The sequence below is a fragment of the Protopterus annectens genome, chromosome 8.part0, assembly GCF_019279795.1.
Source record: "Protopterus annectens isolate FY-2018-M chromosome 8.part0, PAN1.0, whole genome shotgun sequence".
Lineage (NCBI taxonomy): Eukaryota > Metazoa > Chordata > Ceratodontiformes > Protopteridae > Protopterus > Protopterus annectens.
Genome location: NC_056741.1, coordinates 1,293,569,927 through 1,293,590,083, shown reverse-complemented (window position 1 = coordinate 1,293,590,083; position 20,157 = coordinate 1,293,569,927). Strand labels below are relative to the sequence as shown.

At 37.3% G+C, this 20,157-nt stretch overlaps 1 protein-coding gene across 1 annotated transcript in view; it reads right to left on the bottom strand.

Moving 5' to 3' along the window:
- Positions 1-20,157, bottom strand: part of LOC122808467 (fish-egg lectin-like) — a gene marked incomplete at its 5' end in the record, with an annotated part of 43,448 nt that overhangs the window by 9,223 nt on the left and 14,068 nt on the right. The window contains one exon of the mRNA XM_044079427.1: positions 17,387-17,726. Coding sequence (XP_043935362.1) covers positions 17,387-17,726 — 340 coding nt within the window. The remainder of the gene's footprint in view (positions 1-17,386; positions 17,727-20,157) is intronic.

Sequence of the window (20,157 nt, the reverse complement as noted above, 5' to 3'; positions counted from 1 at the left end):
GCACTTAAGTTTGACTGTAAATGTAATACCGGATTTTATTTTAAAAACCAGTATTGCATTTGCCCGCCCTATCTACCCAACTGATCAGTGATAATCTCTGGTGAGTTTGTTCATAGTTTTGTGTTTTGATCAAATTCACCAGTAATTCATTCATTATAAACTTATATAGATATATATATATATATATATACACACTTACATAGTAGCTAGGCTACTAGGATATATCTTGCATGCACATAACACAACATAAACAAACCCAACAAGGGTATCACTAGGAACAAAAAGTAGTGAAGTCTCAACAACGAGTTAGAATCACCCTCCGACTTTATTCTTGCATAGACATAAAATAACCGACTTAGCGCTTTCGCCAATAATATGGCTTCTTCAGTCATTGGGCTATGAAACTTAACAATTTAAATAATCCCTTCAATTAATTTTAAACCAGTCATGAAGCTTAAACTAAAAATCCCATACCCACAATTCTAAATTTTACCTAAAACACAATGGTATACTATAACATCCACAAGTTTTGACACATAATTGTGTAATAAAAATGTGTATATAAAAATATACGCATAAATACTTATACATTACTAAAATCTTGGAACATAAAACATAAAAAACTGCGACTGAACCTTATCAAACCACTTATTAGACAGCTGTACTTTAATCAAACATTGACCTTAAAGGGACCAATTTATCACAAATAAATGTATACGTATTTAACTATGAATCCCTTCATAATACTCTAAACATCAAGGGACAATATTTGCGCTGTTCTTAAGTATCTAAATAAATGACACTCCCTCATTTAAACCTGGTGATTGTGCAGCGTTGAGCCTCAGTTGCCATTTCAGCTCTTTGGTTTCAACCAATAATTTGTCATCACCTCCTCTGTCACTAGTTGAAACTCGGTCAGTTATAAAGAAAATACATTTCTTAAAATTAGGGCAAACTTTAGTGTGTCCAAAAAGTGCATTATGCGGATTTCGTGTTTTTATAGCTCTTGTGTTCTCCTATTCTATCTTTAAGTCTATGCATGGTTTTACCCATGTAGAAAGCTTGACAGCTAATGCATGTTGCCACATATACTAGCATAGTCGTATTACAACTACATTTTCCTGGGCATGAAAGAGTATACTCATGTCCTTGGATAACCACATAAGCCCCATCATTAATGTAACGACAATATTTACACATTCCACATTTGTGCATCAATGACTTATGTCTCTTCCTTCTTCTACCCTCTAATATGTTTTTAATATTCTTGCCCCTACTGTGTACCACTTTAGGTTGGTCACCTAGTTTCATTTTAATGTTGATATCCAAATATATTTGCCAAGTTCTATTAATCACTTCTATTAAAGGTACACTTAAACTATTGCATTTCAAAATAAGCACATCGGTGCTTTCTTTTGTGTTGATTATTTCAGGCATTGTCCCTGATGTCAAGATAGGTTGAAAGGATGTGGGTCTCTTTTGTACAACTTCCTGTCTTACATTTAATAATAGTTTTAGTGGATAACCCCTTTCTAAAAACATGCCTACCATGTAGTACATTTCTTTAAGGAAAATTTCATTGTCACTTACCAGTCTTGACAGTGTCAACATTTGACCCTTTACTATATTTTTTCACTGATGGTAAGGGTGACAACTGTCAAAATGTAGTAATGAGTTTGAATATGTATTTTTCCTATTTATACTACTTCTCAAATTCTTGTCACTTTTTCTAAATGAATGTCCAAAAAAATCTATCTCCATTGCATGCCATGTGTATGTAAATCTCAGGAAGGTCGTTGTGTTATTTAAATATTCCACAAACTCATTGATTTTATGTTTCTTACCTTTCCATAAAATCAGGATGTCATCCAAAAATCTATTATATGACATAATTTTTTCTTTATAAACAGAATGAAATAGAAACTTTCTTTCCCAAGAAAGTAGAACCAAATTTTACATATACTGAGGCACATCTAGCACCCATGCCAACCTTTGTCTTTTGGTGGAATAATTCCCCTTCAAAACTCAGGTAATTGTTCTTAAGAATTATTTCCATGAGTTCAACAAGTGTATTTATTTTATTCTTGTTGATCTTATTGCTCATAAATAAGGATTCCCTAAAATAGTTTAACCCTTCTTCGTGGGGGATCACTGTGAACAGGTTGACTACATCAATACTAAGAAAGGTGTAGTCAATCTGTGTTTCTAATAGTTTCACACACTTTCCAAAGCCAAGAACACAGCATCCATGGGACCTGACAATATCCCAGGCTGTGTTCTATACCAACTACAGAATAAACTGGCACCCTACCTAAGTAGCCTCACCTCAGGCTTTATGCCCACTGAATGGCGCACTGTGACAGTTATCCCACTCCACAAAGGGGGAGCCACGACTGACCCTGAGAACTACCGCCCCATTAGCCTGACGAGCCTGGTCTGCAAGGCCATGGACGGTATTATTATGGAACTCATAAACAAAGACATTGGTAATCTCCAAACTCTGCACCCTATCCAGTTCAGATTTGTAAAAGGCAGATCATGTCTCCTAAACCTGATTGACTTCTTTGAAGCAGTCACCAAAACCATAGATGAGGGTAAAGTGGTTCACACAGCTTATCTAGATCTCGCCAAGGCTTTCGACACCATCCCCCAGTCTGGAATTATAGATAAGCTCACTAAACTAGGTATAAATCCCTATGTCACAAGATGGGTTGCCAAATGGCTCATGAACAGAACCCACACTGTGAAAGTAGCGGATTCCAAATCCGACTTCAGACCAGTGACAAGTGGAGTACCACAGGGTTCAGTCCTGGGTCCTCTCGTGTTTGGTATCTACTTCTCTGAAGTGTAGGCTAACACAGAAGGTCTTTGGCTAAAAAAATTTGCAGATGACTGCAAACTAGGAGCCATAATTGAAACTCCTAACGATGTGGACATACTACAAAATGGCCTCACTGAGACAGATACCTGGTGTCAAAGCCATGGCCTGAAGCTCAATGCCAAAAAGTGTATTGTCCTCCCCTTTAGTAAAAATTCTGTACCCATGAACTACCACATAGCTGGTAGTCTACTTAACGCCAAAAAATGTGATAAGAGACCTTGGGACACAGGTCCACAGTAGTCTCTCCTTTGATAATCACATCGCCACAGTGGTCAGGAAATCCTTCTACGTGGTTCATCTCATCACAAAAGGATTCTCATCCAGAAAAAAAGAGATCATTGTTCCCCTCTACTCATCACTCATTAGACCCATTATAGAGTACAATGCCCCTTTTGGTATGTACCTCACAAGACATCTACAACAACTGGAAAACCACAGAAATACCTCACAAAGAGGATTATTGGCCTCAAACAGATGCCCTACGCAGACAGTCTCAAAAAACTACAGCTTTACTCCATCGCATATCACCTACTCAGGGGAGATCTCTGCCTGACATACAAAGCTATGACAAACCCAGAGCTGTTGGACATGCTCCACTTAAAGAAATCCCAAGCTCTCCGAGCTACACGCTCTAGAGACCTAAATCTTGTTACCACAATAAACAGAACATCCTGGAGGGATAGATTCCTGTCCCAGAGACTTCCCATACTCTGGAACAGACTACCTATCTATTTCAAACAGAGCACTCTTAAAGAAAAATCTTGATGATTGGATGGGAAATGGGAAATTCACCCCAGGGATCACTTCTGTGGCTCTGCTCGACAGGGGCACAGGAAAATAATTTTCTTGGGTGGCGAAAGCCAGGGTACATTTTTTGGCTAGCCTTATATAGGCCCTAGGGCCAATAGCCTAGTACCTACCTATGAACCCATGTGTCCAAAATGCATGACATCCTTAATGATACAACAACATATGAAAGAGTGTCAAGAAATTAAATGAATAGAGCGTATAGGAAGGTGGATTTATATTTACTTGATGCTTTGTACCAGGGAGCTTAAGATGTTAATGAAAACAAATTTCTAAGTGTGACTGATCCAATAACACCAGTGATCACTGGAATCCCAAAGATCCATAAAAACATCAACAATCCACCATTTAGACCTATAGTCACAGCCAAGGGCTCTAAAACAGAACCCTTGGCAGCATTTGTGGACATGGGTACGCAAATGGTGGCAAAAGAAGCAGAACACATACTAAGAGATTTATGGCACTGTCTTGAAAGACTGAAACTATTAGAAACACAGATTGACTACACCTTTCTTAGTATTGATGTAGTCAACCTGTTCACAGTGATCCCCCACGAAGAAGGGTTAAACTATTTTAGGGAATCCTTATTTATGAGCAATAAGATTAACAAGAATAAAATAAATACACCTGTTGAACTCATGGAAATAATTCTTAAGAACAATTACCTGAGTTTTGAAAGGGAATTATTCCACCAAAAGACAGGGGTTGCCATAGGTGCTAGATGTGCCCCAGTATACGCAAATTTGGTTCTACTTTCTTGGGAAAGAAAGTGTATATTTCAGTCTGTTTATAAAGAAAAAATTCTGTCATATAATAGATTTTTGGACGCCATCCTGATTTTATGGAAAGGTAAGAAACATGAAATCAATGAGTCTGTGGAATATTTAAATAACACAACGACCTTCCTGAGATTTACATACACATGGCATGCAACGGAGATAGATTTTTTGGACATTCATTTAGAAAAAAGTGGCAACAATTTGAGAAGTTGTATATATAGGAAAAAGGCATATTCAGACTCATTACTACATTTAGATGGTTGTCACCCTTACCATCAGCGAAATAATATAGTAAAGGGTCAAATGGTGAGATTGTCAAGACTGGTAAGTGACAATGAAATGTTCCTTAAAGAAATGTACTACATGGTAGGCATGCTTTTAGAAAGGGGTTATCCACTAAAACTATTGTTAAATGTAAGACAGGAAGTTGTACAAAAGAGACCCACATCCTTTCAACCTATCTTCACATCAGGGACAATGCCTGAAATAATCAACACAAAAGAAAGCACTGACGTGTTTATTTTGAAATTCAATAGTTTAAGTGTACCTTTAATAGAAGTGATTAATAGAACTTGGCAAATATGTCTCGATATCAACATTAAAATGAAACTAGGTGACCAACCTAAAGTGGTACACAGTAGGGGCAAGAATATTAAAAACATATTAGAGGGTAGAAGAAGGAAGAGACATAAGTCATTGATGCACAAATGTGGAATGTGTAAATATTGTCGTTACATTAATGATGGGGCTTATGTGGTTATCCAAGGACATGAGTATACTCTTTCATGCCCAGGAAAATGTAGTTGTAATACGACTATGCTAGTATATGTGGCAACATGCATTAGCTGTCAAGCTTTCTACATGGGTAAAACCATGCATAGACTTAAAGACAGAATAGGAGAACACAAGAGCTATAAAAACACGAAATCCGCATAATGCACTTTTTGGACACACTAAAGTTTGCCCTAATTTTAAGAAATGTATTTTCTTTATAACTGACCGAGTTTCAACTAGTGACAGAGGAGGTGATGACAAATTATTGGTTGAAACCAAAGAGCTGAAATGGCAACTGAGGCTCAACGCTGCACAATCACCAGGTTTAAATGAGGGAGTGTCATTTATTTAGATACTTAAGAACAGCGCAAATATTGTCCCTTGATGTTTAGAGTATTATGAAGGGATTCATAGTTAAATACGTATACATTTATTTGTGATAAATTGGTCCCTTTAAGGTCAATGTTTGATTAAAGTACAGCTGTCTAATAAGTGGTTTGATAAGGTTCAGTCGCAGTTTTTTATGTTTTATGTTCCAAGATTTTAGTAATGTATAAGTATTTATGCGTATATTTTTATATACACATTTTTATTACACAATTATGTGTCAAAACTTGTGGATGTTATAGTATACCATTGTGTTTTAGGTAAAATTTAGAATTGTGGGTATGGGATTTTTAGTTTAAGCTTCATGACTGGTTTAAAATTAATTGAAGGGATTATTTAAATTGTTAGATTTCATAGCCCAATGACTCTGAAGAAGCCAAATAAATTATTGGCGAAAGCGCTAAGTCGTTGGTTATTTTATGTCTGTGCAAGAATAAAGTCGGAGGGTGATTCTAACTCGTTGTTGGGACTTCACTACTTTTTATATCTTGCATGCAAGCTACAGTGCTAATTTATAACATAAGCAGCTTTATTTGTTATCATTTAGCTTACTGAATAATTCATCAGTTCTAAAGTTCTAAAACTTGTGTACTTTATTTGCATCAGCACTACTCACCATATTCAAGTTCAGAAAACTTAAAAATTGCAACATTGTAAACTCTGTAGTGTTTGGCTCAAATGTATAAATACAGCAGTTGTTTCTGTCATGGATGCCTTTTAGCCATTTGTATATTAGCAGTATAAGGCTTTTTTTAATTTTTAACATATTTAAATAATTTTGTAACAATAGAATAACATTATTTTTAAGTCCAAATGTGGCTCAAAATACAAATGTCTATAAAATGACTATTGTTTCATAAACACATACCATCTACATGTTTGACAATAAACAATGAGTCAGAAAAGATAAATTTTCTTCATGTCCTAACAAGTGAAATATGAATGACTTTAAAACATCATGACACAGGGTAAAGTGAGGGCCAAAGTTCAGCATTAGTCATCTATAAAATAAATGGCATTCTTTCATACATGTATATTGTTTGTTTGTTTTTTTTTGGGTGGTGAAAGGTTCATTATCACCTCACAGCAAGAGGTTCTCCGGTTAGATTCTCGGCTGGAGCGGCTTCTGTGCGGAGTCTGCATGTCCTTCCTGTGGTCGAGTGAACTTTAAAGACATGCAGGTAGGTGTGTGCGTGAGTGTGTGTGCCTTCTGTGATGGTTGGGCTCCAGGCTGGCAACTTGACACCTTAAAAATCCACTGCTAATCAGTAGCGGACCAGTGATCTGCTGTGTTGACCCCTAACTGGGAAAAGCTGAAAGACTTTTTTGGTAACTGGGCAAGTAATTAAAAAAATCTAATATTAATGAATCTTAGTTGTGGCTTGCTGTAGCATTGAAACTGTGTTTGTTAAAAGTGGTTTCGATGACAGTTAATATGTACTATATATATATATATATATATATATATATATATATATATATATATGTGTGTGTGTGTGTGTGTGTGTGTGTGTGTGTGTGTGTGTGTGTGTTTATGTGTGTGTATATGTATAAAATGGGTAAAACTAACTTTCATACTCAAGCGGAGGAGTGGGTGCCTCACTATATATATATATGTGTGTGTGTGTGTGTGTGTGTGTGTGTGTGTGTGTGTGTGTGTGTGTGTGTGTGTGTGTGTGTGTGTTTATGTGTGTGTATATGTATAAAATGGGTAAAACTAACTTTCATACTCAAGCGGAGGAGTGGGTGCCTCACTAAAGGCACAGATATAGCAGCTTCAACAGAGTTAGTAAATGTAGACGTTATGGGTATTTATTTATTGGGTTGGCTGGGGAGATCCCACCACATGAGGCACGAGAAATTTGCCTCAATAACTATAACATATAGTGTACACTAAACTGTCATTACAGTGGGTAAAGAATAAAAAAAAGAGATATTTACAAATGCAAATATTTGTGTAAAGTTTTATCAGATATGCAGTGCAGTGCAATATAAATCTGTGTAAACATAAGTATCAAGGATATAATTCACACTACAGAAGTTTCTCTTACTGTCGTTTTTAAAATGACACCCTAATGGACTCCTATGATATTTAATCATCAGTGCATTATGTTGTAAATAATTTTGTATTAATAGCCTATGAACCCAGGAGGTTCCAAATGTACTCAGCACCTTAATCTTACTCTCATATTACACTAGACTCATATAATTTAAATGTAGCACACTATACACGAATCAGTACCGTATAACACTCTTTTCTGCATTATTCTCAGATTCACTGAGTAATACATTCCTGTATTGTACTCATGTTTGACATTTTTAAGAATGTGGTATGTTTTCAATTATTGTGCTATTTGTTTGTGGTATCCAAACATGCTATAACTTAGTGATGACCTGAGTCATAGCTGAAAATGGCCTGTGGTCCAGCCCACTTACTAATCAACAAACATTTAAATCAATGTTTTTTCTTTTCTCTGAATATTTCAGCTTTTTCAAGGATTGTAGCGTTCATTCTAATAGAATTCTGTATTTGCAAGCCTTGCAATGCACTGTGCTCTAAACAAGTAGTGAACAAACCAGAAGCAAGTGTCACGACAGGGCAAAAGTTGTTCAGCACTCAACTAGCAGCAAAATAATTATTTTTTTCATGTAATAACTCCTTTTTATGTGTGGACATACTAATTTGTATTCAGGTGTAGAATATTATTATCATATACATTAGGATGGGAATAGAAGAGTTACCCACCCACGGTGTGTGGTTTTAATATGATGTATGTTACCCCTTATATAGGTTCATAGGTAAGTACTAGGCTATCTGCCCATGGGCATTTATAAGCCTAGCCATAGAGTGATGACTTTCACCTCCACATTACATTGGTAACCTGGGCCTCTGTCAACAGGGCTCCTGAAGTGATCCCAGGGTAGAACTTACGATTACCCATCCACTCATTAAGATTTCTCTTGAAGAGGGTCAGAGAGGAGCTCTGTCGAATATGGATTGGGATTCTATTCCAGAGTGAGGGGAGTCACTGGGACAGGAATCTATCCCTCCAGCATGTCCTGTTTATTGTTGTACATAGGTTCAAGTTGCTAGAACGAGTGGTTCTGAAGGATCTCGTTTTTTTTGAGGTGAAGCATGTCCATTAGTTCAGGGTTTGACATGGTCATATAGGTCAGGCATAGGTCACCGCTGAGCAGACGGTAAGCGACTGAGAAGAGCTGGAGCTTTTTTAGTCGTGCTTCATAGGGTAATTGTTTAAGGCCCTTAATCCTCTTAGTGAGGTACTTCTGTGGTCTTTCTAGTTGTTGCAGGTGTCTAGTGAGGTACATCCCAAATGGGGCATTGTACTCTATTATGAGCCTAATGAGTGAGGAGTAAAGGGGCACAATCACCTCCTTGGATCTGGATGAGAAACCCTTTGTGATCAGGTGTGCCACATAAAAGGATTTCCTGACCGTTTTGGCTATGTGGTTATCAAAGGAGAGCATGCTATCTACTTGGGTACCCAGGTCCCTAATTACTTTTTCTGTACTTAGTGGATTCCCATCTATGTAGTAGTTTGTAGGTACTTTGTTTTTCCCAAATGGGATTACTATGCATTTTTTGGCATTTAGCTTGAGGCCGTGACTTTGACACCAGGTGTTTGTCTCTGTGAGACCCTTTTGCAGGATGTCTGTGTCAGCTGGAGAATCAATTATTGCACCCACTTTACAGTCATCTACGAACTTGGTTAGCCACAGTCCCTCTGCCTTTGCCTGTACTTCAGAGAAATATATACCAAACAGGAGGGATCCCAGGACTGATACCTGTGAGACTCTGCTTGTGATTGGTTTAGAGTCAGTCATGGCGCCTGCCACTCTTACCGTGTGGGTTCTGTCTGAGAGCCAATTGGCAACCCATCTCGTGACATTGGGGTTGATATTTAAGCTGGTGAGTTTGTCTATGATTCCTGAGTGTGGGATGGTGTTGAACGCCTTAGTGAGGTCCAGATATGCTGTGTGGACCACCTTCCCTTCATCTATGGCCTTGGTGACTGTTTCAAAGAAGTCGACCAATTTCAGGAGGCAAGATCTGCCTTTAACAAAGCCGAACTGGGTGGGGTCCAGTGTCTGGAGGTTCCCAATGTGTCTGTTAATGAGCTCCATGATAACGCATTCCATGGCTTTGCAGACCAAGCTAGTCAAGCTTATAGGGCGATAGTTCCCAGGGTCAGTTGTGGCACCACCTTTGTGGAGTGGTACGACTGTTGCTGTACGCCATTCTTTGGGTACATAGCCTGTAGAGAGGCTGAGTTTGAATAGTGATTTGAGATGGGGGTTAGTTCATTTTGAAGCTCGTGTAAGACACAACCTGGGATAGCATCTGGTCCCATTGATGCTGTGTTTTTGGCCTTTGCAAGGGCTGTCTTTACTTGTGTGTCTGAGATATCTGGAGCGCCACATTCTTCTGGGATGGGTGCTAGCCCCTTTGGTGGAGAGGGGGGGTGAAGTTTGCAGTGAACTTGTCAGCCAGGATGTTGGCAATGTCGGTTGGTTCAGTGTATTTATGGCCATTATGCACTAGCACGGAGCATATCTGAGAGTTTGCCCCTAGACTCTTGACATAGTTAAAGAAGGCCTTGTGGTTACCCTTAGAGTCATTGGCTATTTTTCTTTCGAAGTCTCCCATATTCCAATACATTTATATCCCATTTTCTAATACAGTTTCCTTTCTGAGATAACATTTCACTTTTTTGTACTGTAAAGGTTGTCCACCTTGGTTCACAACTGGGCTGCCTTCCTTGCAGATTCTTTATGTCTTCTGTTTTCCCTCCAAATTTTTCTGTGAGTGATGCAGTGGTCAATTTCCTGACTGCCTCCACTTTCAGTCAAGGATAAGACTCCAAAATGCTTACACTCTTTCATTTGATATAGCTCCCCCTGCCCCCCCCCCTGATTCTCTTTGAACTATGGCTATTCCTTGATAGCCTGTTTCTGAAATTCCCAAACAACAGAGGAGTCTAGACGCACCATTGGCAGAACCCTATACCTACCCTGAATGTGTTGGACTTAAATCTGTGAATGTGGCACAGTTCTTGCTCCTCAAATGCAGAGACCACATGACAACTATCAATAGCTATAAAGCTCTGTACTGTTTTAACAACTCTCACAATACATTCCTAGGTATGTAGTTTTTTGTCTTCATTTTCTTTCATTGTTTTAAATTACTTTTTATTTTATTCACAATTTTTTATCTTATCTTTCAGGTAATTTCTGATGAAGACTCTATTTTCTATTTACACTATATATTTATAACGTAGTTTTATCTTGTGTTTCACCCTCCTTCATAGGTGTGGCATCACAGGATTTTCTGTTCTGAATCTAGGACTATACTAGTAATAACAGTGCTGTAATTCTAATTTTTATCTTCCACCCAAAGTAGGCCAACATCAAGGTTTATAATCATTATGAAGTACTTCAGTGTCTTTTTCACACTGGGTCATTGATGACCATGATACAAAGAAATAGTTTGACCATATAAAGATATATATGAGTAACAAACGGCATACGCAGGCTGTTGTTTTGCTTCAGTAAATACGATTTTTCACATTGAATAATATGCGGGAAGCAAGTGCTTGGGGGAAGCGTAGCTACATGAACGTGAAAGAAAAGCTTGCTAGAGTGATCTGAATAAATATACACCGAAGTTTGAAGGTGCCCACAGTTTGAAGATTCATCCATATGTCGATGAAGAAGGTGATTGTTTCCTGTCAAGTATTCCTTTGGTTCTTCAACCTCAAAAATAATTGAGGCTTGCTGTTCCAAGCTAGTGTAAAATTGTACAGTCCTTCATTTTGCCATGTCAAGTTAACCTTCTGCCCTATGACTTCTGAATTAGGGGATATCCAGGCCTATAAGGAAGCTGACACTGAAGAACTCTGGTCCTTGATTGAGCATTTGATGTAAATTCGATGGGCATCAATCAGTGTGTGGCAGGATGGAGTTCAAGTGATATTCAGTGCTATTCTGTTTCCTGCGCAGTCCATAGTTGCTGAGTATTACAAAAGTGCATCACAGTGCATTAGATAAAGGGACTAGAAGTCATCTGTTGTCACAGTAAACATTGTAACATCACCTGCCAAATGTCATGGAAGACTAAGGGAAATCCAACATTTCTATGGAAAGAAGTGTATAACAGGAGAGGAAAGGATGGAAAGTTCAACTAGAAGAGATGTTCTGATACTTTCAGAAATGCTATTTTCTGAAATGACAGCGGGGATGATTGTTACAATACGATCCCCAGGTGGTTTGCTGATATAGATTCTCCTTGTTTTATTTGCAATCTCAAACATACTCGATGATGTTTCAGAGAACTCATGGAATAAATGCATGGACAGAACAGCTACTGGGGCACATGATGAATGTCAGTGTGTAGCTCTTATGGGGCAACTATAGGGCCACCTGTATAGCTGCAGGATGCTGTTGTCACTGGAAGTTGAATGGAAATGACCACCAGTGGTGTTGTATATCAAAGAAGTGTGGCTTGTGATCAGAGAGCTGAGGAAGATACTTAGCTATGGAAATTACCAGCTTCAGGAATTCTATTTCTTCTTCTATTCATTGTCTCTAAACCTGCAGACACTAAACATAGATACAAAAGTACTTGAAAAGTAGTTATATCAGCCTGAAATCTGGACGTCTCACTAGCATAAAATTTGAATACTAAATACCACATAACTCTTTTTGCTTCCAGTAGAAATGTGTTAGACTACTTAGAAGCACATTAAAAAAACAAAACTTGTGGAAAAATCTAAGCACATTATCAAAGAGACTTTGGCAAAACTCTTATCACACAATATTTCTTTCTGTTTCTGAAAAGGAAGATGTATGGTGTGTATCCTCTTTCTTTAAATTATTGGTGCAACTAGTTTGTTGGTCATGTAGCATGGTTTTCTGTATACTGGACAGCTTCATAAGTCAAGCCTGAAAATAGAGAGATGCCTTCAAAAATAGGTACATCATGTGCAGGGGTAAATAAAACCTGGAAATATGTATGTTCCTCCAAAATAGGGACAGTTGAGAGGTCTGAGCTACTGTAGAATTAGAGGATAATGCTTGTATACTGCTAAGGCTGCTTATTCCATGGCTATCACAGTGGGGTCCCTGTAGAATAATATGATAAAGTTTTCCATTGTGTTACAAAGGAAGGTACCAGTACCAGAGAGTTGAACAAAGCCTTCATACTTTACCCCACAGCTCTACAAACCTATCTTCCAAATTCTCACTCTTACTGATTGTTTTTCTTGACATTTCTTTTACTACCTGGCTCTACCCACTCCGTTCACTCTGCAGGCTCACTCCACTCCCCTACCCTACCCCCAAATCCCGCCCACTCCTAGTGCTCCTACATTTATATCTCATAAGACGCTCCCCTTCCCCTAATTATCAAATTACCTCATCACATTCCCCTAAACAGTGGATACAGACACACCCATACTCTCTTTTCTCTTCACACTACTTGCCCTACTATACTATCTCTCTCTCCTTTCTAGCTCTCTAATCTACCCTGTTTCTACTCTCACACTATTCCCCTTCCTACCATGCCTTCATCACACCAGACTAAACTTACAAACCTATTCCTCTTTCTTGCTGCAACACACATACTACTCACACCACTTATGCTTATCTGGTATGAAAACTTACATATCACTGGATCCCTCCATCCTCTAAAACAAACATCACCTATCAATCAACCTACTGCCCACAGCCATGCTAACATCACCTCTATCTCAACCTACCTCTTCCCAAAGTATCACAGGCTAGCTCATATTACTTTCCAACAAACCAGAAAATCGCAATCTACTCTCTTCAAACTCCTTAAGCTCTCATTTATTTTTCAACAACACCCTCTACTTCATGGTGATATTCATCCTAACCCAGGACCTAATAATAACACCTCACTAAATCCCCACCAACCCCAAAATACCACCCCAATTACCCTTACCAAAACTGCAAACTCCCTACTCATAGCTCATCTTAACATACAGAGCTTAAACAATAAAATTAGCCAACTTCATGGTCTACTTGACATACATTCCTTTGAAGTCCTATGTCTAACAGAAACCTGGCTCAAACCAGGAACAAAGGACAATGAAGTCATCCCACCAGAGTATAATATAATAAGATAAGACCGTACAACTAAAAGGGTGGAGGGGTAGCAATTCTGTATAAATCTGAACTAAATGTATCTTCAGTAGACTTACACATACCTTTAGATAATCACGTAGAAATCATTATCTCTAAACTTCAGCTTAATACCAGCAAATTTATTTACATAATTTGCTCCTACCTGCCTCCAGGCAATAACATCAACACCCTTGAAAATATCCTATGCTGGCTCTCTTCTTCCCTCCCTCAAGAAACCATAGTACTTGGCGACTTCAATATAGACTGGAATTGCTGTACCTCTAACAAACCTTCAGTCTATATAAACCTGTATGGCTTTTCTCAATTTATCACCACCCCAACCAGAATCCATAAACCCAGTAGCAAAGAGAGTACCTTAGATTGGAACCTAGTAAAAAAAAAAATCCCCTCACTTATATAGCAGATACCCTTCCTGATGATATTAGCGACCATTTCTGCACTTATATAATTAGGCAAAAAACCTTCTTCCCCAACCAAATCATCCTTAAAACTACACAAAACAAAAAACACTTTAATGCTGTAAATTTCCACAATGAGCTATAAGCCTGTGACTGGTCTCCCTTAAAACAACTCTCCCTTGAGGAGCCAATGTCCTATTTTAAGTCCAAATTCTTACAAATACTGGAAAACCATGCCCCTAGTCGATCCATTAGAACCAGAAGCAAAGCAGCACCATGGCTCTCTAAAGAGACAAGACACAAAATCCTATTAAGAAATAAGATCTGGTCTAAATGGAGATATACTAAAAACCCAGCTGATCACCAGAACTACAAACACTATAGAAATGCCACAAAAAAAATCAATATTCCTTGATAAAAACAATCTATGACTTTAAACTCCAAGATAAGCATCAACAAACCCCACAAACTTTCTGGACAGCTATTAATAGACTTTTGCACCCAGGCCACTCCAAGACACCTACCCCTTTGGGACTTTCCTTAAGCACGCCTAAGGAGATTGCTGATACCTTCAATACCTTCTTTAGAGAAACTGTACAATCTCTTGCTAATTCCCTACCTTCTGTCACCTCAACCCTCTCATTCCCCATGACTAGCAACCCCCCTACCTTTCAATTAAATTCAGTCCCTACATCCTTCATCTTTACCCTACTTACTCAACTTAAAGCATGTACTTATCCGCTGATCTCCTACCAGCTGAATACCTGCAAATTGCAACTAAAGTACTTTCCTATCCTATTTCCATACTAATCAACAGAACCATTACTGAAGGTTCTATCCTATATCTCTGGAAGATCTCACATATAATTCCTCTTCATAAGGATGGTAATTCAACCAAAATATCTAACTATCGCCCCATAGCCCCCCCCCCCCAGCCAAAATAATGGAAAAATGTATCCATCACTAGCTACTTGATCACCTTCTCCAAAATAACCTTCTATCAGACTGTCAACATGGTTTTAGGTCTTTCCATAGTACAACTACTGCCCTACTATCCTTCTCTGACTGCATCAATAAGTATCACAGCAACAATAGGCTCTCCACTGCACTCTTCATAGACCTATCAAAAGCCTTTGATATGGTGAACCATCAATTACTACTAGACATACTAAAACAATTCTCTCAACACACAGGCATTACAGTGGTTCAAGTCCTACTTAGAAAACAGACAGCAAGCTGTCCTCTGGCACAGTAACCTTTCCGCTCTTCTTCCTATTACTCTTAGGGTCCCACAAGGCTCCATCCTGGGACCTCTCCTTTTTTCTGTTTTCAGCAACGACCCAAAGCTAAATATTCCTCAAGCTACCTGCATACAATATGCAGATGATTCCATACTAGTGTGTTTTGCCACCTCATCTGCTGAGCTCCAAACCACTACCCAGACAGTATTTAACTCAGTTGAAAAATGTTTTTTGCAACGTTGCCTCCTACTCAACACAAAGAAACGAAATTACTGATATTTACTCCAACACTGAAGTCCCCCTTATTGATCTTACTGTTAAATCTAGCAATGGTACTATAATTGCACCTAACCTGACCACCAAGCTCTTAGGCATAACAATTGATCAAAATCTTAACTTTGACACATATATTAACGCTACTATTAAAACTGTTAACAGAAAATTTGGCTCACTTTATAGGATAAAATCTTTCCTCATCCCTGAAGCCAGAAGCACCATTACCCATACCCCCCCTGATCTCTACCCTCCTCTATGCTTCATCTATTTATACAAATCTCTCCAAAACTAACCTAAATAAACTGGCAACTTCCTACAACAACACTGTCAGATTTGCCATGGGCTCACCATATAGAACCCATCACTGTTTAAATCTCAAAATGCTAGGATGGCTAGAACTCCAAAACCAGTTACTATTTCAGCAACTTACAATTACCCATAAGATTCTCTTTCATACCAACAATACTCCTATTCTTAGTAGCATAATCTCTCCATATAGAAATCTTACTACCCTTCGCTCAGCAAATAAATTACAAGTAACCATCCAGAAATCCCTTAATAAAGCAGGGGACTCCCTCTTCTCTAATTCCATGGGTAAGATTTGGAACAGACTTCCCAGCAGCCTACAATTACTTTCATCATTACCACTCTTCAAGCATTAACTAAAACTACACCTTAAAGCACAATGGTTATGCCCATGTACTAACCCAGATTAACAAAAACTGTAGAGTATACGGCTTTTTCCCCTTCCTATAACCCACTAGTTGGTTCATAAAGCCTCCTCTCAGTTAATATTCTAGTTTCTTATTTCTTTCTTATTACATGAAACTTACTTTGTACATTTTTAGAACCCTACTCCTGCTTCAGGCACTTTCATTGTCAGTTTTTGTATAAATGCAAACTATGTTATATATGTGTAAAGTTCTGAATAGGCATAATAAATAGCTAGAGCCTCTCATCTCTTCCCCACTCTTCTGTATAACAAATGTCAAACTATATACCTCAGTTATATGCTTCTCAGACCTCTGCATTGCCAAAACCTGCATTCATGTTTTTCTGTTGATGTTAGTTCCTTCTATGCTAGCCTACAGTAATATTGTATTTAATATTTTTTTATCATCATGTGCCTTTACTCCTTGATGCTAGTTTTACTATGTTATTCTGCAGCTTTACTGTATTTGTATTTTCAACATGTATTAGTTTATGTTGCTGTATTGCTTTTTATTCCTGTTACACTCGTTTAATCTTGGAGCTTTTCTCCCCGGGCCTCTACACACGTATCCAGTTGGACTAGCTCGGTCAACAAATGTAAATAAAAAAAAAATGATATATATATATATATATATATATATATATATATATATATATATATATATATACACACACACATACATATATATATATATATATATATATATATATATATATATATATATATATATATATATATATATATATATATATATATATATATATATATATATATATATATATATATATATATATATATATATATATATATACACACACACACACACACACACACACACACACACACACACACACGCAAACACATATATAAATATATATATATTTATTTATTTAAAAGTTGTTCCCATTCAGCTCAGTGTTTTCTGTGAATATCTTAAATTTTACCTCCTGTAAAGTTCTCCAGCACTGTTCACACCATACACTGACCCATCTGTTGATACCTCGATCATAGAGAGTTTGCCATCGATTTGTTGCCATTGTGTGCCCACACAGGAATCAGTAACAACATCAGTCCTAAAGTAGATGTCATCATTTGAGTTAACTCCCCAGCAACCCAGTGGACCACTGGCATAGTACTTGAGCTTCCCTGGGATGTTGATCCAGGGGAGTCCCGAACCATCTCTCACAGTTATTGCTGCATTCTTATTTAAGCAATAAATGTCATCGTTCATGTTGGCTCCAGACACAAACTGTGGTCCACCTGCATCAATCTGCTTCAATAGACCTAAGACAAAGACAAAGAATAAAACAAAACCATCACACCCTTGTAGCAAATTGAAAATTGTATCACTATTAGTTAATGCCATCAGTGATAGAGAGTATGTAAGCTGGAGCTCTTAAAATGGTCCATTTTCAAGGATGTTGTTCCCATTCCCATGCATGTATGAAGTGTTGATCTGCATGGTGTTATTTGGCTGATTTCACTCACTGTCCTGTTCCATTCAGGGACCTTAACAAGAGCAGACATCAGACTGAGATATACAAAGTGAATGCTCAGAATGGTATAGTTTTAAGCTCTGTCTTTGTTGCACAAACTGTAATACCACTGCAATAATTTGCACCCAGGTGTTTTTAAACCAAGTATAAATACAATTCAAGGACAACATTCTCTATACCCCTGTCTTAAAACTGTGTTGTAGGCTCCAACCCTGTCCTTATAAGAATTTCCTTTGCATGCAGCTAAATAATCTGATGTAATGAATTAATTGAAGTTGCCTGCATTATTGTACAACCTCATTTTTTACAGAAGAGCAGAAAAGCCACTCTGATATATGCAAAGATTGCTTTTTAGTAATGTGGCTTTGTCAACTATCCCCTTCAGTGAAAAATACAGTTCATGCAGTCTAAGACCTGTTCATCCTGCTGTGATATATGAGCTCTTTGAACCCAGAAGCTTCTACTTCATCTATTGAGAAAAGGAAAGCCGAATAATTACCAGATTAAGACCGCACATCATATACTGCACCAAGAAATATGAAATTGCCAGATCTTTCTTATTTGTAGACCAAAAACTCCACAAGAGACACAATCACACAATAATTCGAAAAACAGAGCAGTTTAATGAATACACATATTAGTTAAATACTCTCTGGATTGTTTATATTAACTAACTGGATAATTGATGTGTTTTTGATATTTAAGAGTCCTTGATTTCTAATTATGTATGTTCACATTGAGAAAGAGCTATTCTGTTCTAAAGCTTTGTGTATTCATTAAAACATTCTATGTTTTAGAATTATGATGTGGTAGTTTCTCTTCTGGCATTTTTTGGTCTCCTGTTGGCTTTGTGGAGAACACGTTTGGTCACTTTACCCAGTTGTTCAAGATTTTATGACAACACGTGTATGAAATGCACCTACTTTTAGACAGAAAATGTATTTGCCCGCAATCTGATGAAGAACATTGGTGAGGAGCTCTGAATAATTTAAGTGATTTAATACTTTTAATTTTAACTCCACAACTAAGAGCTGCTAATAACAAGATTACTGTACTGAAAATGTGCATTTTTGTGTAACATTGCATTAGTATGCCAATTAAGTAACCTTCTGTTGTTTTATCAGTTAAGGCACAGCAGAAGTGCATAAAATAGTTTAAATCTGTCCTTTACAAAACAGACAAATCATCTGGGATAAAGCAAAAAAAAAAATCTGCCTTTACATGGCTATCATATGTGTTTGAGCAAAGATCCGGAGAACTTAAAACAAATAAGATGCTTTTCTCCATACTTTTGTAATCAGCTGATACAAAAACAAATATGTTCACCTGAAAAATATAAAAAAAAAAAAACACATGGTAGATCAACAGTTAAAGTCTTAATGTCATTAATTCCAAGCAGGCAAAAAGTTTAAATCACCTACAGCTCTACAAGCTCTCTTGACTTCCTCTGACAATTTTATTTTTTATTTTATTTATCATAGTAGCATAAGTATATGGTTTTATATGCATATTTTTATATGTGGATGCAATATATGAAAAAGTTTTTTTATATATTCTTGTAGTAATTAAATATAGTGTATATCTACCTTTAAGATGTTCTAGTAGCTAATTGATGTCTTAATTGATTTTTTAATTGACTCAAAGGAAACTATATATACCTTGGTTATTTTGAATGTAGATGTTATTAGGTCTGAAGAAGCTCATAGCGAAAGCGCTCACCTCTTGTTTTAATAAACCTGAGTTTTATTCTGGTCTTTGTGCTCCTGTGTGGATCTTTAAAATCTGTCTAAGTTGGATTGAAGCTGAGTACCATTCTGCCTGATTGTTATTTGGAAGTATCCTTCGTTTGGCTGCTTTACCTGCTACATGGTTTATGCTCCTGTGTGGATCTTTAAAATCTGTCTAAGTTGGATTGAAGCTGAGTACCATTCTGCCTGATTGTTATTTGGAAGTATCCTTTGTTTGGCTGCTTTACCTGCTACATGGTAGCTCTGTAGTTGGTTTGTGTTACATAGTTAAACATAGTTAATCATTCAATAAGTATTCAATTTCCATCAGCAGTAGGGGTTTTCAAACAGCTGTAAAAAAATACACAGTATTTGTAATATTACAGAAGTTGTAATATAGAGTGAAAAAGCTGAAGGGATTATGTAATGTAAGGGCATAGCCAGTTTTTCATTAGGTCTGATCTAAGTGAGTTTTTAAAATGAGAAATATGA